The 17,617-nt window shown below is 31.4% G+C and overlaps 1 protein-coding gene across 2 annotated transcripts in view; it reads right to left on the bottom strand.

The window, feature by feature from the left end:
• Positions 1-17,617, bottom strand: part of UBA6 (ubiquitin like modifier activating enzyme 6) — a 76,020-nt gene that overhangs the window by 8,321 nt on the left and 50,082 nt on the right. For both annotated transcript variants that reach the window (XM_016164401.2, XM_016164400.2), the window contains 11 exons: positions 12,816-12,893; positions 11,293-11,474; positions 9,982-10,087; positions 8,515-8,604; positions 8,327-8,407; positions 7,454-7,582; positions 5,564-5,615; positions 5,412-5,475; positions 4,363-4,432; positions 2,997-3,068; positions 350-467 (listed from right to left, as the gene is read on the bottom strand). In XM_016164401.2, coding sequence (XP_016019887.2) covers positions 350-467; positions 2,997-3,068; positions 4,363-4,432; positions 5,412-5,475; positions 5,564-5,615; positions 7,454-7,582; positions 8,327-8,407; positions 8,515-8,604; positions 9,982-10,087; positions 11,293-11,474; positions 12,816-12,893 — 1,042 coding nt within the window. The remainder of the gene's footprint in view (positions 1-349; positions 468-2,996; positions 3,069-4,362; positions 4,433-5,411; positions 5,476-5,563; positions 5,616-7,453; positions 7,583-8,326; positions 8,408-8,514; positions 8,605-9,981; positions 10,088-11,292; positions 11,475-12,815; positions 12,894-17,617) is intronic.

Below are 17,617 nucleotides of genomic sequence, written 5' to 3'. Positions count from 1 at the left end.
GGTCAGTTTGTATTCTCTGTGTGCAATTATGGAGACTAAGAAGTTAAGGAAAAAAATCTGTCTACGCTTTTCGATCCTAAAATGACTTAACTGGGTTTGTCTAAGGATTATTCTCCACAAGAACTCCATTCTTTGTCCATTATGCTAGCCATAAATTAAAAAGAAACTGCACAATAGAATTTCAAGGACTAAAATGATCAGAACAACAAAGCAGACTTACATTTTAGCCTTTGAGGGTAGGGCAATGGTGGAGAAAATTATGATTTTAATCACAGTTAAAGATGAACAGTGCCTTTCATTATGATCATGAAATCAAATAATAACATTTTAATGAAGATTTCCCCCCTACTTTTGGTAGCTTCATTAGATGAAATCGCCTTTTCTAGTTGGAAAACAGCATTCCTCTCATCTTCATTGCTGCTGGGAACATGGTCTGGTTTCCTCGCTGTTTCATCTGTTTGAACAACCTTTAAATGTATGAATACATGTTCATTAATTTTATCACAACCTGCATCTAAGTCTGATTACCATATCTGTTTTATCAAATAAGACACAGAGAAAACATTTCCTCTATCTAGTTTAATCAGATTATTAATCATCATGATCCAATGTATTTTACACCTTCCATTAGCAGGTAGTATTATATTTATATATTTGTTTTCTTTGTTAACTATCTCCTAACAGTGACACCTAAACTCAACGATAATCTTTTTCTCAGGGATCTTTGTCTTGTTCACTGAGAACACCTCAATATATCTAAAACAAACTTGCTCATAGTAAGCGATAAAAATATTTACTGAAGTTTGTGAGATCTGAGTTCATGTGGATCTCTTTTACAATTCCACACTAAAATAAAGTTAATAATAATCAACAGTTTGTGATTCTGACAAAACTACTTTAAACCCAACTGCATTGCTGTGACTAACACACAGCTATTTTCTGTCTCTAAATTGAAGAGATCTATAACAAAAATAATATGGGCGTCCTTTAAGTATTTATTGATGGCTGACAGGTAGTTCTTTCCTAGACAATATGTCTTTCTTCATACCGATGCAGGGCTACACATGTATGTAATTTATCCTTAAGAAACTACTTACTAGACATTCTACAAGGGTAGTGAAGTTAATTTGCTCAAACTAAAAAAACTTCCCACATTGTCAATAATTAAAATACTATCTTATTAAAAAACACATCTAGGTCATATTTTTACAGATTAAATATTATTATAAGTATTTAAGAAATATTAAGAAGTCAAAGAAGCAGAAACTTATTTGCTAGAATGTCTAGTTGATATTTTTGGCTGTAACATTTGTTAGCTAGAAGTGCCAGACCCTGAAGCTCCACTGTGAGTTGCTTCAGAGAGCTGTGAAAAGCTTATTAATCCATGTTAAGCTAAATTGCTCCAGATAATTTATTTCTCCAAAACTTTGATAGACAAAGAAGTAACTCAGGCCAGAAAACATAATGAAGAGCAATGACTAGTAAAGTTATTGATGCATGTTTCCTTGGCTTCTAACACTTTTGCCTATTAGCAACATGGGCTAGGAATCTTATTTATGCAGAAATGCTGTTTATCCTTTCTATACTTTTATTCTTAATAAGTTACAAGTCACGAACATTCCATTCAGCAAAATCATCTACTTGTATGAAATCTATTGCCTGCAAGTTCTTTTCCCTAAAATAAAAATGCAGAGTGGAAGATTGCACACACCACTTCTTTCTTTAATTTTGAAAGAAGGCAGGCATTACTCCACATTTTCCAGTACAGTTACGGAATAAGGAGGAACAGAAGGTTGTTTTATGGATGATTTTTAGAGTGCATACAAGGTATATAATGAATATATGAGAAAACAAAAAACAAAACACAACATTTTGAAAATTTCCTATATATCCTGCTTAAATTTCATGTTCCAATTTTATCATTATTCCTTATCTCTTTTTAACATATTTGCCTGGCAAAATCCCAACTCTTGTTATATCCAATTTCCATCTCTTTTATAGTAGCAGCACACAAGTGGCTAAGTGCCTTTTCTCCAGCCACATTTAGTGGAATTAAAATTAAGTAGATCTTCAGTGGTGTCTCACAATTATACTACATCTTCCAATTAAGTGATTTTCACACTCCCCTGGGCAATTATTTCACATGTTCTTTTCTCTGCTCAAACTTCCTTTATCTTCTTTTCTTCTCAGAGCTATTAAGCTTACTTCTTATTTCAAATAAGAAAGTAACAATCTTCTTTCTCTCACACACCAATTCAAATCCCTTATAAATCCTGTCACAGTTACTACAAAATAAGACACAGAATCCTACCCCTTATCACAATTCCCCTGTTACCTATTACTTCATTCAAACCATCATCATTTCGTGCCTTTAACTTAATAGCTTTTCTTGCTTCCTCTCTTTTGTCTCATATCATTGTTCTTAACAGTCAGTGTCATCCTTTCAAAACATAAGTCAGACTGTTCTTTGTTTAAAACCCTCTACTGGCTTCTTATCTTATAATCAAACATTAAGTACTTACCATAATTCCAACTACCTGTCTCCAAGCTCACTGTCTAGCAGTCTCCTTGTACATATTCTTCTCCAAAAAATCCTGGCACTCAAAAGTCTTTCCAAACCTTTCCATGTACTTGTTCATACTGTCTGCACTGCATGTCCTTTCACCAGGTAACAGCACGACTCACTCCCTTAAGGCTCTAACTCAAAAAATATCTTATCAGAGAGTCTTTCCTCTTTTAACCGATATGAAATGCCACCACTCCATGACCATTTCTTTCTTTTCCCTTTTATTTCTTCTTCTTAGCACTTATGCCCATTTTGCAATATTATGTAATTATTGACATTATTTTATAGACCGCCTCTGGCCTACTAGAATATAACTTTCATAAGAGTAAGGATTTTGCTTTGTTCATTTTCTAGGATTCTCCAGGTTTAGAAAGACTTGATACACAAAGTTCAACAACTATTTGCTGATTAAAAGAACTTCCAAACATACCTTGTTGGAAGGTTTGAATTCCTGAATCTTTACTTCAGAAAGAATATTCAAGAGGGCATCTGCTGATAAATCCTGTTTAAAAAGTAATTTTATCAAAAAACTTATTAATTCTGAATTTTAAAGCTAAAAACATCCTATAAAAAGTCCTTTATTACCCTAAAATAGTTGAATAATCATCTATTTAGACTACATCCATTTATGACATTTATCTTTACTTCTATAGAACTATCAACCATAAAAGCTAGGAGTGGGGGTGGTATGTGTGAAAAAGTACTTATGGTTAACAAACCTGAAATTTTAGTTCCTTCCAGAAATTTTTATAAAGGTAGTTTTAGAGTTGGTTTGAGTATTAGACTGAGAGCCTTGAGATAAGGGACTATCTCTTCATTGTTTTACAAAGTTATACTGAATAAATAAAATAAGTAAACAATTCATACCTTTGGAAGTAAGACAATATTTAAATGGTTCAAGATGAACTTGGATGAATTTAAGGCTATCAGATACACATTCACTATTAAGAAGCTGCTTAGTGAAAACTGAGACATACTGCATTTGAGGTCTCCTATAACACTTTTCACAAAATTACCACTCTTTTTACAAAAAGAATATCAGACTGTATGCCACTATCTTCATCAGATATTTAGGGTATATTTTACTGTGCATTAAGTCCAAAAAGGATTATTCTACAACAGGCATTTTCATCTGGATCCAAAACAACTAGATCCATTTAGATCTGAATCCAAAAATAGCTACAGTTTATCATGGATCTGATTCATATTTCTCTATTTTGCCTACCTTGAAGTATAACAATTTATTTAGCTCTAATATGCATTTGTGAAGAAAAGTTCACCAATCTAAATCTGCCTCTCAAAAAAACTGTATTACAGCCTTTCGATATTAGTCAATGAAAATGTTTAAGAGAATGGGTATGATAATAAGGGTTAAGCAATGTCAATACAGGATAGTATTTTCAAATTTTCTGAAAATCACATCACAAAATAAGCCAAACAAATGTTAACAAAGACAGACTTTAAGGAATATTTTGAAACTGCTATAAAATAGTTCCCTCTGGGTTTTCAGAGTAATTATAACTGAAGTTAACGGTTATAAATGTTTTAAAAATAAAGTATGATTGCTTTTATAAATGTTTAACTTAGAAATAAAAATTTGACTTTTTTCTACTTAGTAATGCTGCAACAAAATTTTAGCTTCTGCTATATAAGAATGAGCAACAATATAACAAAATCAAAAGCTTATATTCAAGAATGATTCTGATAACATATAAACAGTTTGATGATAAAATCAGCTGGTAAGTTATCTAATTTTAGCCTGGCTTTGTATCACTTTCTAAGCTAGAATATCTTACCTCTTCTGTAAATGGAATGCAATAGACAGTAGCATACAATTTTGCAGCATTCAGAAGGAAACTGAAGTGCCTTTTGAAATTAAAAAATAAAAGAGTGAATGTATAGTGTCAAATATGTTTAATTCATCACAAACAACAGCCTTTAAAATGCTGAAGAGAAATAACCACAGTATTTTTGTTGCAGGGTTTTTTTTTTTAAGTTAGGTAGTGAAATTCTGGTCTTGACCAAAGGATTGCAGAAGCTATGAAAGAGAAAAACATCAGATGTTTATCCTGATAAGCACGATTAGGTACTGATCATGACTATTTTGGGGATATGAGTGGCCAGAACAACAAAAATTAGACTAGTGAAAGAAAATTTATTTTAATTCATAAGATAATATTACACATTTGTTTTTCAGAAGTGTCTATCAGGTTTAAACTAAGCAAATGAGTTTGTTTAAAAACCAAGAAAGGTTAAGTTTGCTAGGTAATGCAGAAAGGATGAGGTAGCTTAAAATAAGTCCCAGATAAAAAAAACTAAGGATAAAGAAAGGTTAACAAGTTCAGTGTTTAATAAAAATACACACATATAAGTATCTGCATGTGTATAAACGATGTGTATATCTAATATGGATAGTTATACAGGTATACACTCAAAGATCAAGTCCTTTGAAAATTAATTTGAGATTATTTAGGGAGATACTTAGAATTAATCATTTTTACCCCCATATAACTAAAGTTTCTTATATACCAGCTTCAAAAAATAGAAAAACGACTGCTGTCATTTTACTTTTTGTGGATAAAATCAAGAGGTGACACTTTGGTTTCACTTTCAAAAAGATAAAAATAATGATGTTATTTTATCATAGAGAATAAATAAATAGTTTCTGTGGAGAGAGAGTTGTGACTGGCTTAATTGGCGAGACTATGTTAGCTCTTAGATTAATAAGGATATAAAAACTTAACATTAAAGAGTCTGAGATTTTCATCCAGTAATGTAAATCTATACACAGTTAAAAGATTTACAACAATAAAGAATGCATATAAAACTGGGTATAAATACTTACAAAGGTTCACTGAAATCAAATTTTATTGGAGAGGGGGGCCTCTTCGGTGACTGCCAAAACAAACCTAAAAAATGATACAAATATTATTTTAAATGTAGGCAGCCAGTTATAAATTGCATTAAACTTTCTTCTCAACGCTTGGTTATACTTACTGCCATCTTTTAATCGAGTATCTAGAGGGAAACAGTGAAGAAGCTGAAGAGCCTAAAGAAAAAAAATGAAGTTAAAAAAATTAAAATGCATAAATAGATACACAGTGAAGTCTCCTGGGGACTCTTGTACTCCATCTGTTTGTTCTGACAGTGCTCCCCATACCTGGAATAACCTCTATTGTTATTTTTAAATCAACTTTTATAGTTTGTCATTGCAAAAAATAATGTAAATGGAAATGCTTCAGAATAGAATCTGCCATCCCAGAGGAAATGCCTCGCAGGTCTTAATTCCTCAAAACTTTGCAATGTTAAAACTGGGCAAAATAACTCCTGGCTTGGGCCTAAAGCAGCACGGTATTCCAAAACCAAAACACGATTTGCAAAGCTAAAAGAGAAGCACACATTATGACTGCCAGACTGAAATTTAAAAACATTCCTTAGAAGTGGCGATATGATGTTAGTAGCTGCATTTACAGAAATTTCTTCCTTAGCTTTTTTACACCCATAAAAATTCCTTCCTTCTTTTCATGTAATTATTCCCCTTCCTTTTCTCATAAATACCCCTTTGCCTTCACCTTCTGATTAGAACACTATTCAGGTTTCTGCCTGAATCAGTGTTTCCTAAACTTTTTAGTTGTTCTTTTGGAGCTCAAATAAATGTTGCTTCTCATTTCGGCCTTTTATTTTTAGGTTAGCATCTACAGCAAATACAAATATAGATTATTTCATCCCTTTTTATAAAAATGGCATATTTTACATATCATCTATACCCTTCAAAGAGCCAATCCTTAAAACAAAAATTAAACCAATAAAAATACATATTATATTTTAAAATGTTTGAAATTTGCTTCAAAACCAACTGGGGAAGAGTATATAGATGAAAACAAGATATCTACAAGGTGATAACTGTTAAACTTGAATGACAGATACATGAGGATTACATGGGGTTGCATTATACTATTTTCTCTACATTTCTTTTGTTGAATTCCTTCCATAATAAAAAGTTTTTAAAAATCTACAGAAGATAAGGACTAAAAAGAATTCTTAAGATTTTGAAACAAGAGGTCAATGATAATCACGGAAAGAAAAATTTGAATAGCAGTAGGAAACAAAGACACATTTACTGGGTGAGGAATTGGCGAAGGTAAGAGTACAGACCATTTTTTCAAGCAGAGCCAAGAATGAAGTAAAAAGCAGGAATAAGTGTAATCAAGAAATGTTTTTTAAAAAATAAACTTATTTTATATTCCAATAGTTTTAGTAAAAGCCTACAGAGAGGGATAGACTAAAAAGAGAGTGCAGGACACATTCCAGCAACTGTAAGTAACTGGAGGTAAGAATAACACCTATATTTAGTGAGCATTTATGGGCCAGGTTCTGTTCTAAAGGCCTTACATATATTAACTCATTTGATCTTTATCACCATCTTCTGAATTAGGTACCAGTTTATTATATCCATTTTACAAATGAAGAAAATGTGATTACCAGATGTGGGTGGGGAAGACAAAATTCCAACAAAATCTGACTATCTCTACTTTCTCAATCTCTTGCTTTACTTTGAAAAATAAACTACTTTTAGACTACTGATGAAAAGTATTATTCTCTGGAAGGAAGCTCTATCTAAAACCCAATTTTGCACACAGAAAGACAAGGATCAGTTAAATGCATAATTATCAAGCCAATGGGTAAAGTTTAAATATATTCTTGAATCGGTAAATTTAAAGAGAAATTACTTATGTGCCTAGCACTTGTTCTCACTTAATTCACTACTTATTTATAAAAAGCTTCCCAAAAGAAAGAGTAGACATTTCAGGTCAATGAAATTAATCTGGTAGTAATTAAATGAGCCAAGGTCAGACCTTTTCTTAATGATTTATAATGCAAACTTACCTTATGGTTAAAATATTTTTCAAACTTTAATCTTGCTAATTCTACACACTGGGACCAATTTCTAGGTCTTCTACTAAGTAACTTAATAGCTTGAAAACAGCCTTCTAAACTGTGTCCAGTTTGTATTTTCTATGAGAGAAAAACACACACACAAAAACAAATTTTCAATTAAATGCACACATACATCTTCCCAGGAAGAATCAGACAAAGTCTGAAATGCCATCTCATGTGTATTATTTTATTTTTTTCACTTCAAGCTCCTTGTCCCTGCCTTTCTCCTTTCCCTGTTTCTTTTTGAAGGAGAAATGGGAAAAGAAACCACATAAAACTTTAACTCTAAAGTTTCTTGTCTTGCAAGTTATCCTCATGTCTTGCTGGCTATACATTATTATTATTATATATGTACTTTCTACAAGGAGTACCAAGAATAATATTTTATACAAAAAAGTTGGCATTTTTAGTACAGGATTAAAGGAAAGTAAGAAAACATCTTTCAAGGCCCTCACCATGAGAATAATAAGTTTGAGATATTATGCCCACTCATGAACATTTTACTAGAACTCAGCTTAACAAACCATTTTATTATTTGTAGCTCTCCTATCGTTATAATATCCTTATTAGGTTGAACGAAACGAATTGCTGTTTTGTAGGTCAAGTGTGGTTAAATAACGGCAATTCATGTCATTCAACCAAACTAAACAAAAAGGGGTCATTTGTGAGCTATTAATTTCAGAATTTCAGAATCCCTCATGTATTTACTATGAAAAATAATGTTATAATACCTTTTTAAGGAGGTAAAACAAACCATTTACAGGCCAGTTGAAAATAAAATTACACAGTGTTAAGTTTGTATTAAAATGTATTGATTTTTACCTGTAAGACTTCTTCTGCAGATGAATAGGTTTGCCAAAATTTGTTAAACAATGAAGGCTTGTGGGAAAAAGAACTTTCAAACTGTAAAGGAAAATGAGGAGGAAAAGTTACAAATCAAAGTGTATTCAAAAGTCAGAAATATTTTCTTTCCTACTACAAAAAATATCTTGAAAAAAGATCTTTATTACCTTATCTCTTGCCCACTGTATAGTATGTTCAATAGCAGCTGGAAAGGATTTTAGAGTACAAAATGGTATTTCCTCTTCTGGGGGATCCCGCTAATGTATAATATATAAGAGAAGCAATCAGAAGTTTTTATTTACTGAATTTACTCGAGTGTTTTAAGATCATTAAAAAATAAGATTCAAAAATAAGATAGATCCAACATTTTTATATCTTCTCTCTCCTAAGAGGAAAAATTGATTCTTTTGATGTTTAACATATATGTTAATAATAATGTGACAACAAACATGAATTCTATTACTATTATGAATTCTAGTCTGTACATTCATTTGGCACATGAAGTACTCATGGCAAACCGACATATACAATTCATTTCTTTTCATTCAGGTATCAAGGTTACATTTAAAACTTTATAACACTTTCTACTTTGAAAAGTAATTTAAGAATCCTCAATATAGTGCTCAGCATACCAGGAGTTTCTCCATGGAGAAAAAAATTGGGGAACATGAATATGTCTTTGATGCTTGATAACAGTTTTTTTTTTTTTTCTTGGTAGAAAGTGTGTATTGAATAAATGGCAAATGTCTGTATTATCTCATGTAAAAAAGTACCATGAAGAAATCTATATATATTGTGGGGTATATCTGGCCTAGGCTTATTCGTTTAACCAATCTAAAATGACTCATTTTTGCGACTTTTTACTTTAGTTTGTTATCTACGAAATACCACAAAATAAAAGCCAAAGAAGGATATTAAATTCTGTTTTTAAGTATAAAGTCAGAGAATGTAAGAGAAGGTTTGGGAAAGATGTAGAATGAGAGAATCAAGGGAACTTTTGGAATGTGATAACATTCCTTACTTCAAAAATTTTCCAATATGACACCCAGTATGTCATGAATATCATGATTTCATCTCATTAACTCCAAATTAAACTTACCAATTTTGTCTACTATAATTTTTTTTATCACATAAACTTGGGACTGCATGAGTAAATGAGAAAACAAGTTTTATAAAAATTCTGAAATTTTCCTAAACAACTAATTTCCAGAAATAAAAGGATATTTACATTTAAAAAAATATATACTACTTTCAATTTTACAACTTGGGTGACTCTTTTTCTAAATTCTAAGGCCTATAATTATTTCTTAGTTCAGTGGTTTCAACCTTGGCAGTATCTCAAAAGTACTTGTGGGGGTTAAAAAAAGTTATATCTATATCTTTTTATACAGTAGTATATAGGTGGCTTGATCCCTCCTATGGAGAAACTGATTCTTTAGTAAGCTTTGGGATGAGTCATCAGTAGAAAGGTTGTTAGAAAATTAATCAAGCAGCTCTGAGAAAAAAACAGTAAACATAAGAATAACACTAAAACAGAAGGATTAGGGAAGCTAAATTAAATTTGTTGACCAATGAAGACAAAAAAATTTTGAGACAGAAGAGAGACATTTACTTCAAAATACTGGTTTACTTACATGACTATTATAGGATTCAGTCAAATGAGGTAAAATAATTTCAGTGTGTCCCTTAGTGCCCATTGTTCCAGAATCCAGGAGGGGTCGTAGATTTGCTAAACAACGGCTATTTGAATAGTTAATACACATAAAAAGTGAGCAATAATAATGCAAGCAGAGGAAATCCTATCACTTTCTGTTGACCATTTCATATACTCATCACATTTTGATTATAATATTTTACATAAATTACCATCAAACAATACATTCATCATTTCTGCCTCCTTCTTCTAACAAACTCTGTTGTTTAATCTAGTAATTTGTGTCTCTACCTTCTACTATAATGACCAAATTTGGGGCTTCAACTTGTTTCCGCTAGGTTAACTCTTAAGTATGTTCTCCTTCTCTCGCCTCTTATTCTTCTTTGGTTATTTTCTGGTTACAAGTTCTATCCCACTATATCTTCTCAATGTTTTCTTTATCCCAAACAATATACTTTCTTAATACTTAAATACCTATGTTCTACATACTTTAACTTCTTGGTTAATTTTTTCCCTTCCTCTGCCCAAGATTACGAACTTTCCACTACATTCTCAATTGGTCACTCCTCTTCTGTTAACATATCTGCTCTAGTATACTAACTTTAGAGATAAATAAAGACATAACAAAAATTATGTAAGGTGTATACATTATAGTCATTGATTCGTCTACTAATTTAACAAATATTTACCGAATGATATCATGTGTTAGGCACTGCAATGGGAAAATAAATGGTCCTTAAGTAATGATTTCATGAGGAAACAAACATTATATAAATATGTGTATTAATAAAAATAAATGCTATGAAGGAAAAAGCTTAGATGCTATAAAAGATTACCATAACAGATTCTAATTTAGAATTTGGGGGTTAAAGAAAGCCTGTGCAAAGAAAGACATTTAGGCTGCAACGAAAGGTGAAGAGTATCTGAGGTCAGGAGTTTTAAAATAAAATAAGCATAATTTCCTGGGGCTGAAGAAGAGTATATGCGAGTCACTGGTAAAAAAAAATGCTGAATACCCTGTAAAACTGAAAAAAGAAACCTGTAGCTGGAATAAGGGGAGCCAGAAAGAAATAGGTACGTTTTAAGCCAGAGTGGCAGAAACTCTATGTAAGACATTTAGGGCATGTTAGAGATTTTGAATTTTATCCTAGGTATAATGGGAAATCATTATAGGGTTTGAGAAGTATTACAATAGGAACATGAAGGATAATAATGTTTCAACAAATAGGTATGGGAAATAAAAATGAAAACAAAAGACAATTCTTTATGAACCTGAATTTCAAGAACATACCTGTCTACATATCTCCTGGCTTCCACATTATCTAATGCTGTAATAATCACATCTTGTTTAGTAAAGAACTCATCATTGTAAATAGCCTCAGTGGCTGGACATACTTTGTTCAAGTGTGCATCTATCTTTATTTGAGGATTTATTTTCAGGGTTGCATCAGCAGCAGTATAGCTTTTAGGTTTCTAAACAAATAACAAAAATAGAAGAAATAAATGTTAAACAAAAAATATAGGCTATTATTGAACTGACATGTTCTTATTACTCTGAAATATATATATGAGGTGACAGTAATGAGACCAATTTTTATTTTTGGTTTGTGGAAATTACATTCATTGTAGTCATACTACATTTAGTAGTGCATATTGGTCTAAATAATTTATAAATTAATAAAAATCTTTAAACCTTCTTTTATAGCTAAGTGCTTTAGAGTTCTTAAAATATCAGTTAAAAGTCTAATTAAAAGTACATTTTTCCCCCTAGTTGTGAGGTTTGAACTGGGTATGTGCCTAGAAAAAGACAAGAACACATTCAGTAAAATATAAGAAATTCAAACTCTGCAGAAAATGAGCTCTCACAGGTATGAAAATCTAATATGGGGGGTGGGGGAAATCTTTAAAAAATATTACTATTTCTGGATGAAAATGTTTTTAAAATTATTGTATATGTTTCTGTTTTATAAGAAAAAAAAAAAGTACCCTAACTATAATTCATTCTTTCTTTTCTTAGAATAATAAATTATATTCACTAGTGTCAGTTCAAATGTCATCAGGGTTCATTTGGGAGTACTGGCTCAGATGCTTAATATCTATAGACCATTCTGTTTGAACACAAGCATCGCCTCTTAATGGTATTTCTGTATCTTCTCACATTGTTAAGCTGACATGTTTTTAGTTCTCAGTGTTGTTAGTGTACAAGGCAGAAACTTTGTTAGAACCTTAGTAAAATAAGAATAAATAGACCTTATACCTCTTCTATAAGTAAAAGGAACAAAGTAAATACATTTTGTGACATATTTCAGTTCAGAAGAAACTCTGTTACTTAGTTCTTTATATTTGGAAAGGTGAGGCAATTAGGTTAACTATGCCACCTGCTTTAATTACTTTTCTGCTCATGACATTCTTAAGCTTAACTATGATCATGTAAGAGCTGTTGAAAAATAAAGTGAAAAAAACAAAAGTAAAAGCAAATTTGCTCAACTGACCAAACTACTTCTTTTTTCTGACTTATTTTGATCTCTACAAAAAGACCAAAAACAAGCATTACTTTACAATAAAAAAGGAAGTTAACAGTCAAACGAGACCAAAGGAGCATAAAATTATTTTTAATATCCAAAAATTGTGCAAAAACCATATTGCACATTAAAAATAATTACTTATTTCCCCTATCATCATTCCCATTATTTGATAATTTGAGAAATTCTATTAAATAAGTATATTATGCTTTTCAAGTATCATTTTCTATTTATAAAACAGTTTTATATAATACAACAGATGATTTAAATTTGAAACAGAACAGTAACACACCTGTATGTGATGAGGACGAAATAAGAACTGTCTATTCAAGTTGGATTTTTCAATCAAGTCAGGATCTGTAACTGTAACCTAATATCAAGAAAAGAATATGGTCCAAATTACACAACAAACAAGTTTAAATATATTTTGGTTTTCTCAGGATGACTAAACAACTTCCACAATTTATTCTAAATTATTTTGATAAATGTGAATCAAAATATTCCAAAATGATTACCAATACTATTCTTTTTATACTTAATTATAATTAATGTTTAGTATAGGAACATGTTAAACAAAACAGCTGAAACCAACTACAATTCCTGCTTAAAACTTTTTTCTATTTATAACAAATAGAGGCTAAAACATCACTATCACATTTTAGAAGCATGTAACAGACTAGCTGTAGAGGAGCTAGCTCTTCTTCCTTTACTTATATTTATTCCCAATTTCAACTATTTGGAAAGAAGGCTTGCATGTTTCAATGTGAAATGAACTCTTGCTAAAGCATAAGTCTACAAACTATAGTGGCAAGCAGGCTGTTTTGGTAAACAAAATTTTATTGAAATACTGTTACACTAGTTTTTAAAAGTACTATCTATGACTGCTTTCATGTCACAATGGCAGGGAAGAATAGTTGTAACAGATTTATGGACTTCAAGATTAAAATTCTTGCAATCTGGTCCTTTAGAAAAAAGTTCTTAGACACCATTCTAAACGATACAAGATGACAGTAAACAGATGCAAGATAATCTGAAAAGTATTCATAATACATTTGTTACTTAAGCTAGTATCTGTATACAAGATTTGACTAGATGTGGTATATCTCAGCATGTTCCTTCCAGTTGTTAGATGTTGATTGGTGTTCACACACATTCACTTTCTTTTAGCTGGTATTTCTTGTTTTCAACGTTTCTATGCAATTATGTGCTAGAAGATGTCTTTCTTCCCTCTCTTACCCTACAGAATGTCTTTTTTAAATAGAAAAAAGCCCAACAGAAAATATCTTTTTAAAAAAAAATTATAATTATTGTGATTACTAATATAAGGGTTTTTTTTTCCCACCTACCCCAACCCAAATTTTTATCTCCCCCTGCCCCATATTCTTTTTAGTATACTACTGGATTGATCAAGTTTTCTCGATTCCAATTCCTCACCACCCCAACTCCTTCCCAACCCGTACACACATACCCACTTGAACTGGTTTGGAAGTTAAACATCTATTTTTAAGTGGTTATATTCAAAATTTTAACACGAGCATGTGCTTAAGATCTAAAATTAATTGAAGTATTTTCCTTCTGCACAATTAGAGGATATTTGAATTTTCCTTTCTATTTTCCATGTTATCAAGGAACATTTTTCTTATTTTTAGGCAATCCACTCCCAAATCAGACAGTATTTTAATTAAAGGTTTTAAAAATCAGTCTAAGAATGTTGGCAAATGTCTCTACTTACTTTTGCTTGCATTCATCAGTCATGTTATCTAATAGTTCTTTCATTGAGAACCAGTAAGTGGTAACCCTTCATCACTTACTCGTCAGATATCTTTGTCTTGAAAGATAATTTAGCTGAGTATTGAAATCTGGGTTGATACATTATTTGCCTTTACACTAAGAAGATTTGCTTTCCTATATTCAGGTGTGCATTTCTTATTGCTCAGAGTCTATTAGGTAATCTCTCTTCTAATCATTGCCTTTTATTTGTTTGGGAATAGTCTGCCTTTTCAACCTAAACACTCTTACTGCTTTGACTCTGTAAACTTCTGTTGTTATCCCTGGAATGTTTTGCTTCCTCTCCATTATCTATATTCTCGCTGGTAATTCTACTACACTTAGATTGGATCATGTAAATTCATCCTCTTTCATTAAAAATATATCTTCCTTTACACATTCCGGATACTGATATTTATCTTCTATTCATGAAATTTCACTTCTGCTATATCTGAATTTAAAGCTCACTTGCTAAACTAAGTTCTTATGTGGCTTTTTATAAAAATTTCAGTGCCTTTCCCACTCGAGTTTCTATTTCTCTTTCCATCTCTATGCCATTTCTAACTTTAAAGTTGGTTTATTCTATTATCTGTAGTACCCCTATTATCTATAGTTCTTAGAGAGCAAATTTCCACTTTCCTTGGCTGATTCTTTTTCCAGGTGTCATTATTTTTTTTCTAATGGATCATCATTTTTTATTGTGAATTTGTCTTAAATAGATGTCAGTTTTCTGCACAGTCCTATGTACTCTGGGTGTGTATCCTTAGGCAGTTTTACATTTATTTTAGTCAGAGCTCTGGAGGTTTCAATGGTTCCAAATTTGCTATATTCATTTTTATGCTTGAAATTTTTATATAATTTTGGACCCTGTACACCAGTGTGGTGCATGCTCTGAGTTTTAATTCCTCACAAGTAGCTTCTCTTTCTATTTAATATTTTAGACATATATTCAAGATAGAAATTCTTATGAGTCACCATGGCTTTTAACTCAGGAATTAATTTATCTTTTGGTTCCTGGAACCTGGGTATTTCTCTTTTCTTTGCAATTAGTTTCGTTACATATGTAAACACTTAAAAAACTTAACATAGCAAATGTATGTGATTGCAATAGGATAAAAATCTGTCCACATTAACTTACCTTGTTTTGTTATCTGACAACAAGTAGTTGTTTACTATAGCTCTTTTCCTGATTTTTATATGCTAATATGTGTTGTGAATTTCCGAGAAATTACAGTGTTCAGGTAATTCCCAAACTTATGTAACTGGCAATTTTTTCTGAGAAATATCTTTTAAAATCACCAGAATTAACAGCAGTTTGTGGGACACAACTAAGAAGTACTGAGTAGGAATATATAAATGTAGAACATCTGCTCATAACTTGATAGTAATTAATATACCCTTTATGCAATATAAGCCAATTTAATTAACTATAAAATGTGAACTATCATGTAAGTTTGTCATTTAATTATAGTCACCACGATACATCTATGAAATCATTACTCTAGGAAGCTAGTTTACATCTTTTTAAAAAACTTTTTATTAAAATATAGCTAACATACAATATTGTATTAGTTTCAGGTGTACACCATAGTCACTCAACATTTATAACTAAAGAAGTGATCACCATGAGAAATCAGCAACTATCTGACACCCTACAATGCTATCACAATATTACTAACTATATTCCTTATGAAGTATAACATATTCTTGTGACTTATTTGTTTTATACCTGAAGTATGAAACTCTTATTTCCTTTCACTCTTTCCCTGCCATCTTTTTCGATTTTTCAGTTACAGTTGACATTCAATATTATTTTATATTGTTTTCAGGTATAGAGAGAAGTGGTTAGACATTCATATAACTTATGAAGTTATGCCCCCAACTAGTCTAGTACATACCTGTCACTATACAGCTATTAACATATTATTATTATTATTATTATTAGTTTCAGGTACACAGTTTGTTGGTTAGACATTTATATAGTTTTTGAAGTGATCCCCTCAATTACTCTATCATCCAACTGGCTCTACACACAGCCATTACAACACTATTGAGTATATTCCCTATGCTGTACTCTACATCTCTATGGCTATTTTGTAATTACTAATCTGTACTCCATCCTTTCACCTTTTTCTCTCAATCTCTGAAACTCTCTCCCCTCTGGCAGTTACCAGATTGTGCTCTGTATCTGTGAATCTGTTACATTTAGTTTGTTCCTTTTGTTCTTTAGATTCCGCATATAAGTGAAATCGTATGGTATTTATCTTTCTCTGATTTATTTCACTAAGCATAATAACCTCTATATCCATCTATGTCATTGAAAATGACACGATTTCATTTTTTTATGGCTAATATTTCATTGTATATATATCCATAACTTCTTTAACCAATTGTCTGCTCATGGGCATTTAGGTTGCTTCCATATATTGGCTATTGTGAGTAAGGCTGCCATGAACATAGAGGTGCACAAACCTTTACAAATTAGTGTTTTGGTTTACTTTGGATAAATACCCAGAAGTGTAATTCCTTGGTCAAAAGGTAGTTCCATTTGTAATTTTTTGAGGAACTTCCAGACTGGTTTCCATAATGGTTATACCATTTTGCAAGCCCACTAATAGTATATGAGGGTTCCCTTTTCTTTACATTCTCACCAACAGTGAGAATGACTGACAGGTGTGAGGTGGTACCTCACTGTGGTTTTAATTTGCATTTCTCTAATGATTGGTGCACTTGAGCATCTTTTCATATGTATATCTGTCAACTGTATTTCCTCTTTGGAGAAATATCTATTCAGGTCTTCTGCCCATGTTTTAGTTGGATTGTTTTGTTGTTGCTGAGTTGTATGAGCTCTTTATAAATTTTAACTCCTTATCTGATGTATCATAGGCAAATATCTTCTCCATTCAGTAGATTGTCTTTTCGTTTTGTTAATTGTTTGCTTTGCTGTGCAAAACCTTTTTAGTTTGATGTAGTCCCATTTGTTTTTTTTCTTTTGTTTCTCTTGTCCGAGAAGATATAGCAGACAAGAAATTACGAAGAGCAATATCTGAGTTTCCAGCCTAAGTTTGTTTTTTTTCTAGAACTTGGATGGTTTTGGGTCTTACGACTAGTTTACATCTTAAATATATTTTTATTTAAATATGTGACATGGCTTCCCAATTAACTCACATTTATAGTCTTAAGAATTTAAATTGTACACTCAAGTTTATATTATTCCCTCTTTTTAAAATCTGCGTATTTTTTATTTATTTATTTTTGATTGAATTAATTTATTTTGGTGACATTGGTAAACAAAATCCAGTAAGTTTTGGGTGTGCGATTTAACAG

The sequence above is a fragment of the Rousettus aegyptiacus genome, unplaced genomic scaffold (assembly GCF_014176215.1).
Source record: "Rousettus aegyptiacus isolate mRouAeg1 unplaced genomic scaffold, mRouAeg1.p scaffold_m13_p_10, whole genome shotgun sequence".
Lineage (NCBI taxonomy): Eukaryota > Metazoa > Chordata > Mammalia > Chiroptera > Pteropodidae > Rousettus > Rousettus aegyptiacus.
Note: the sequence above shows the minus strand (reverse complement) of the source record. Positions and strands in the feature narration are given on the sequence as shown.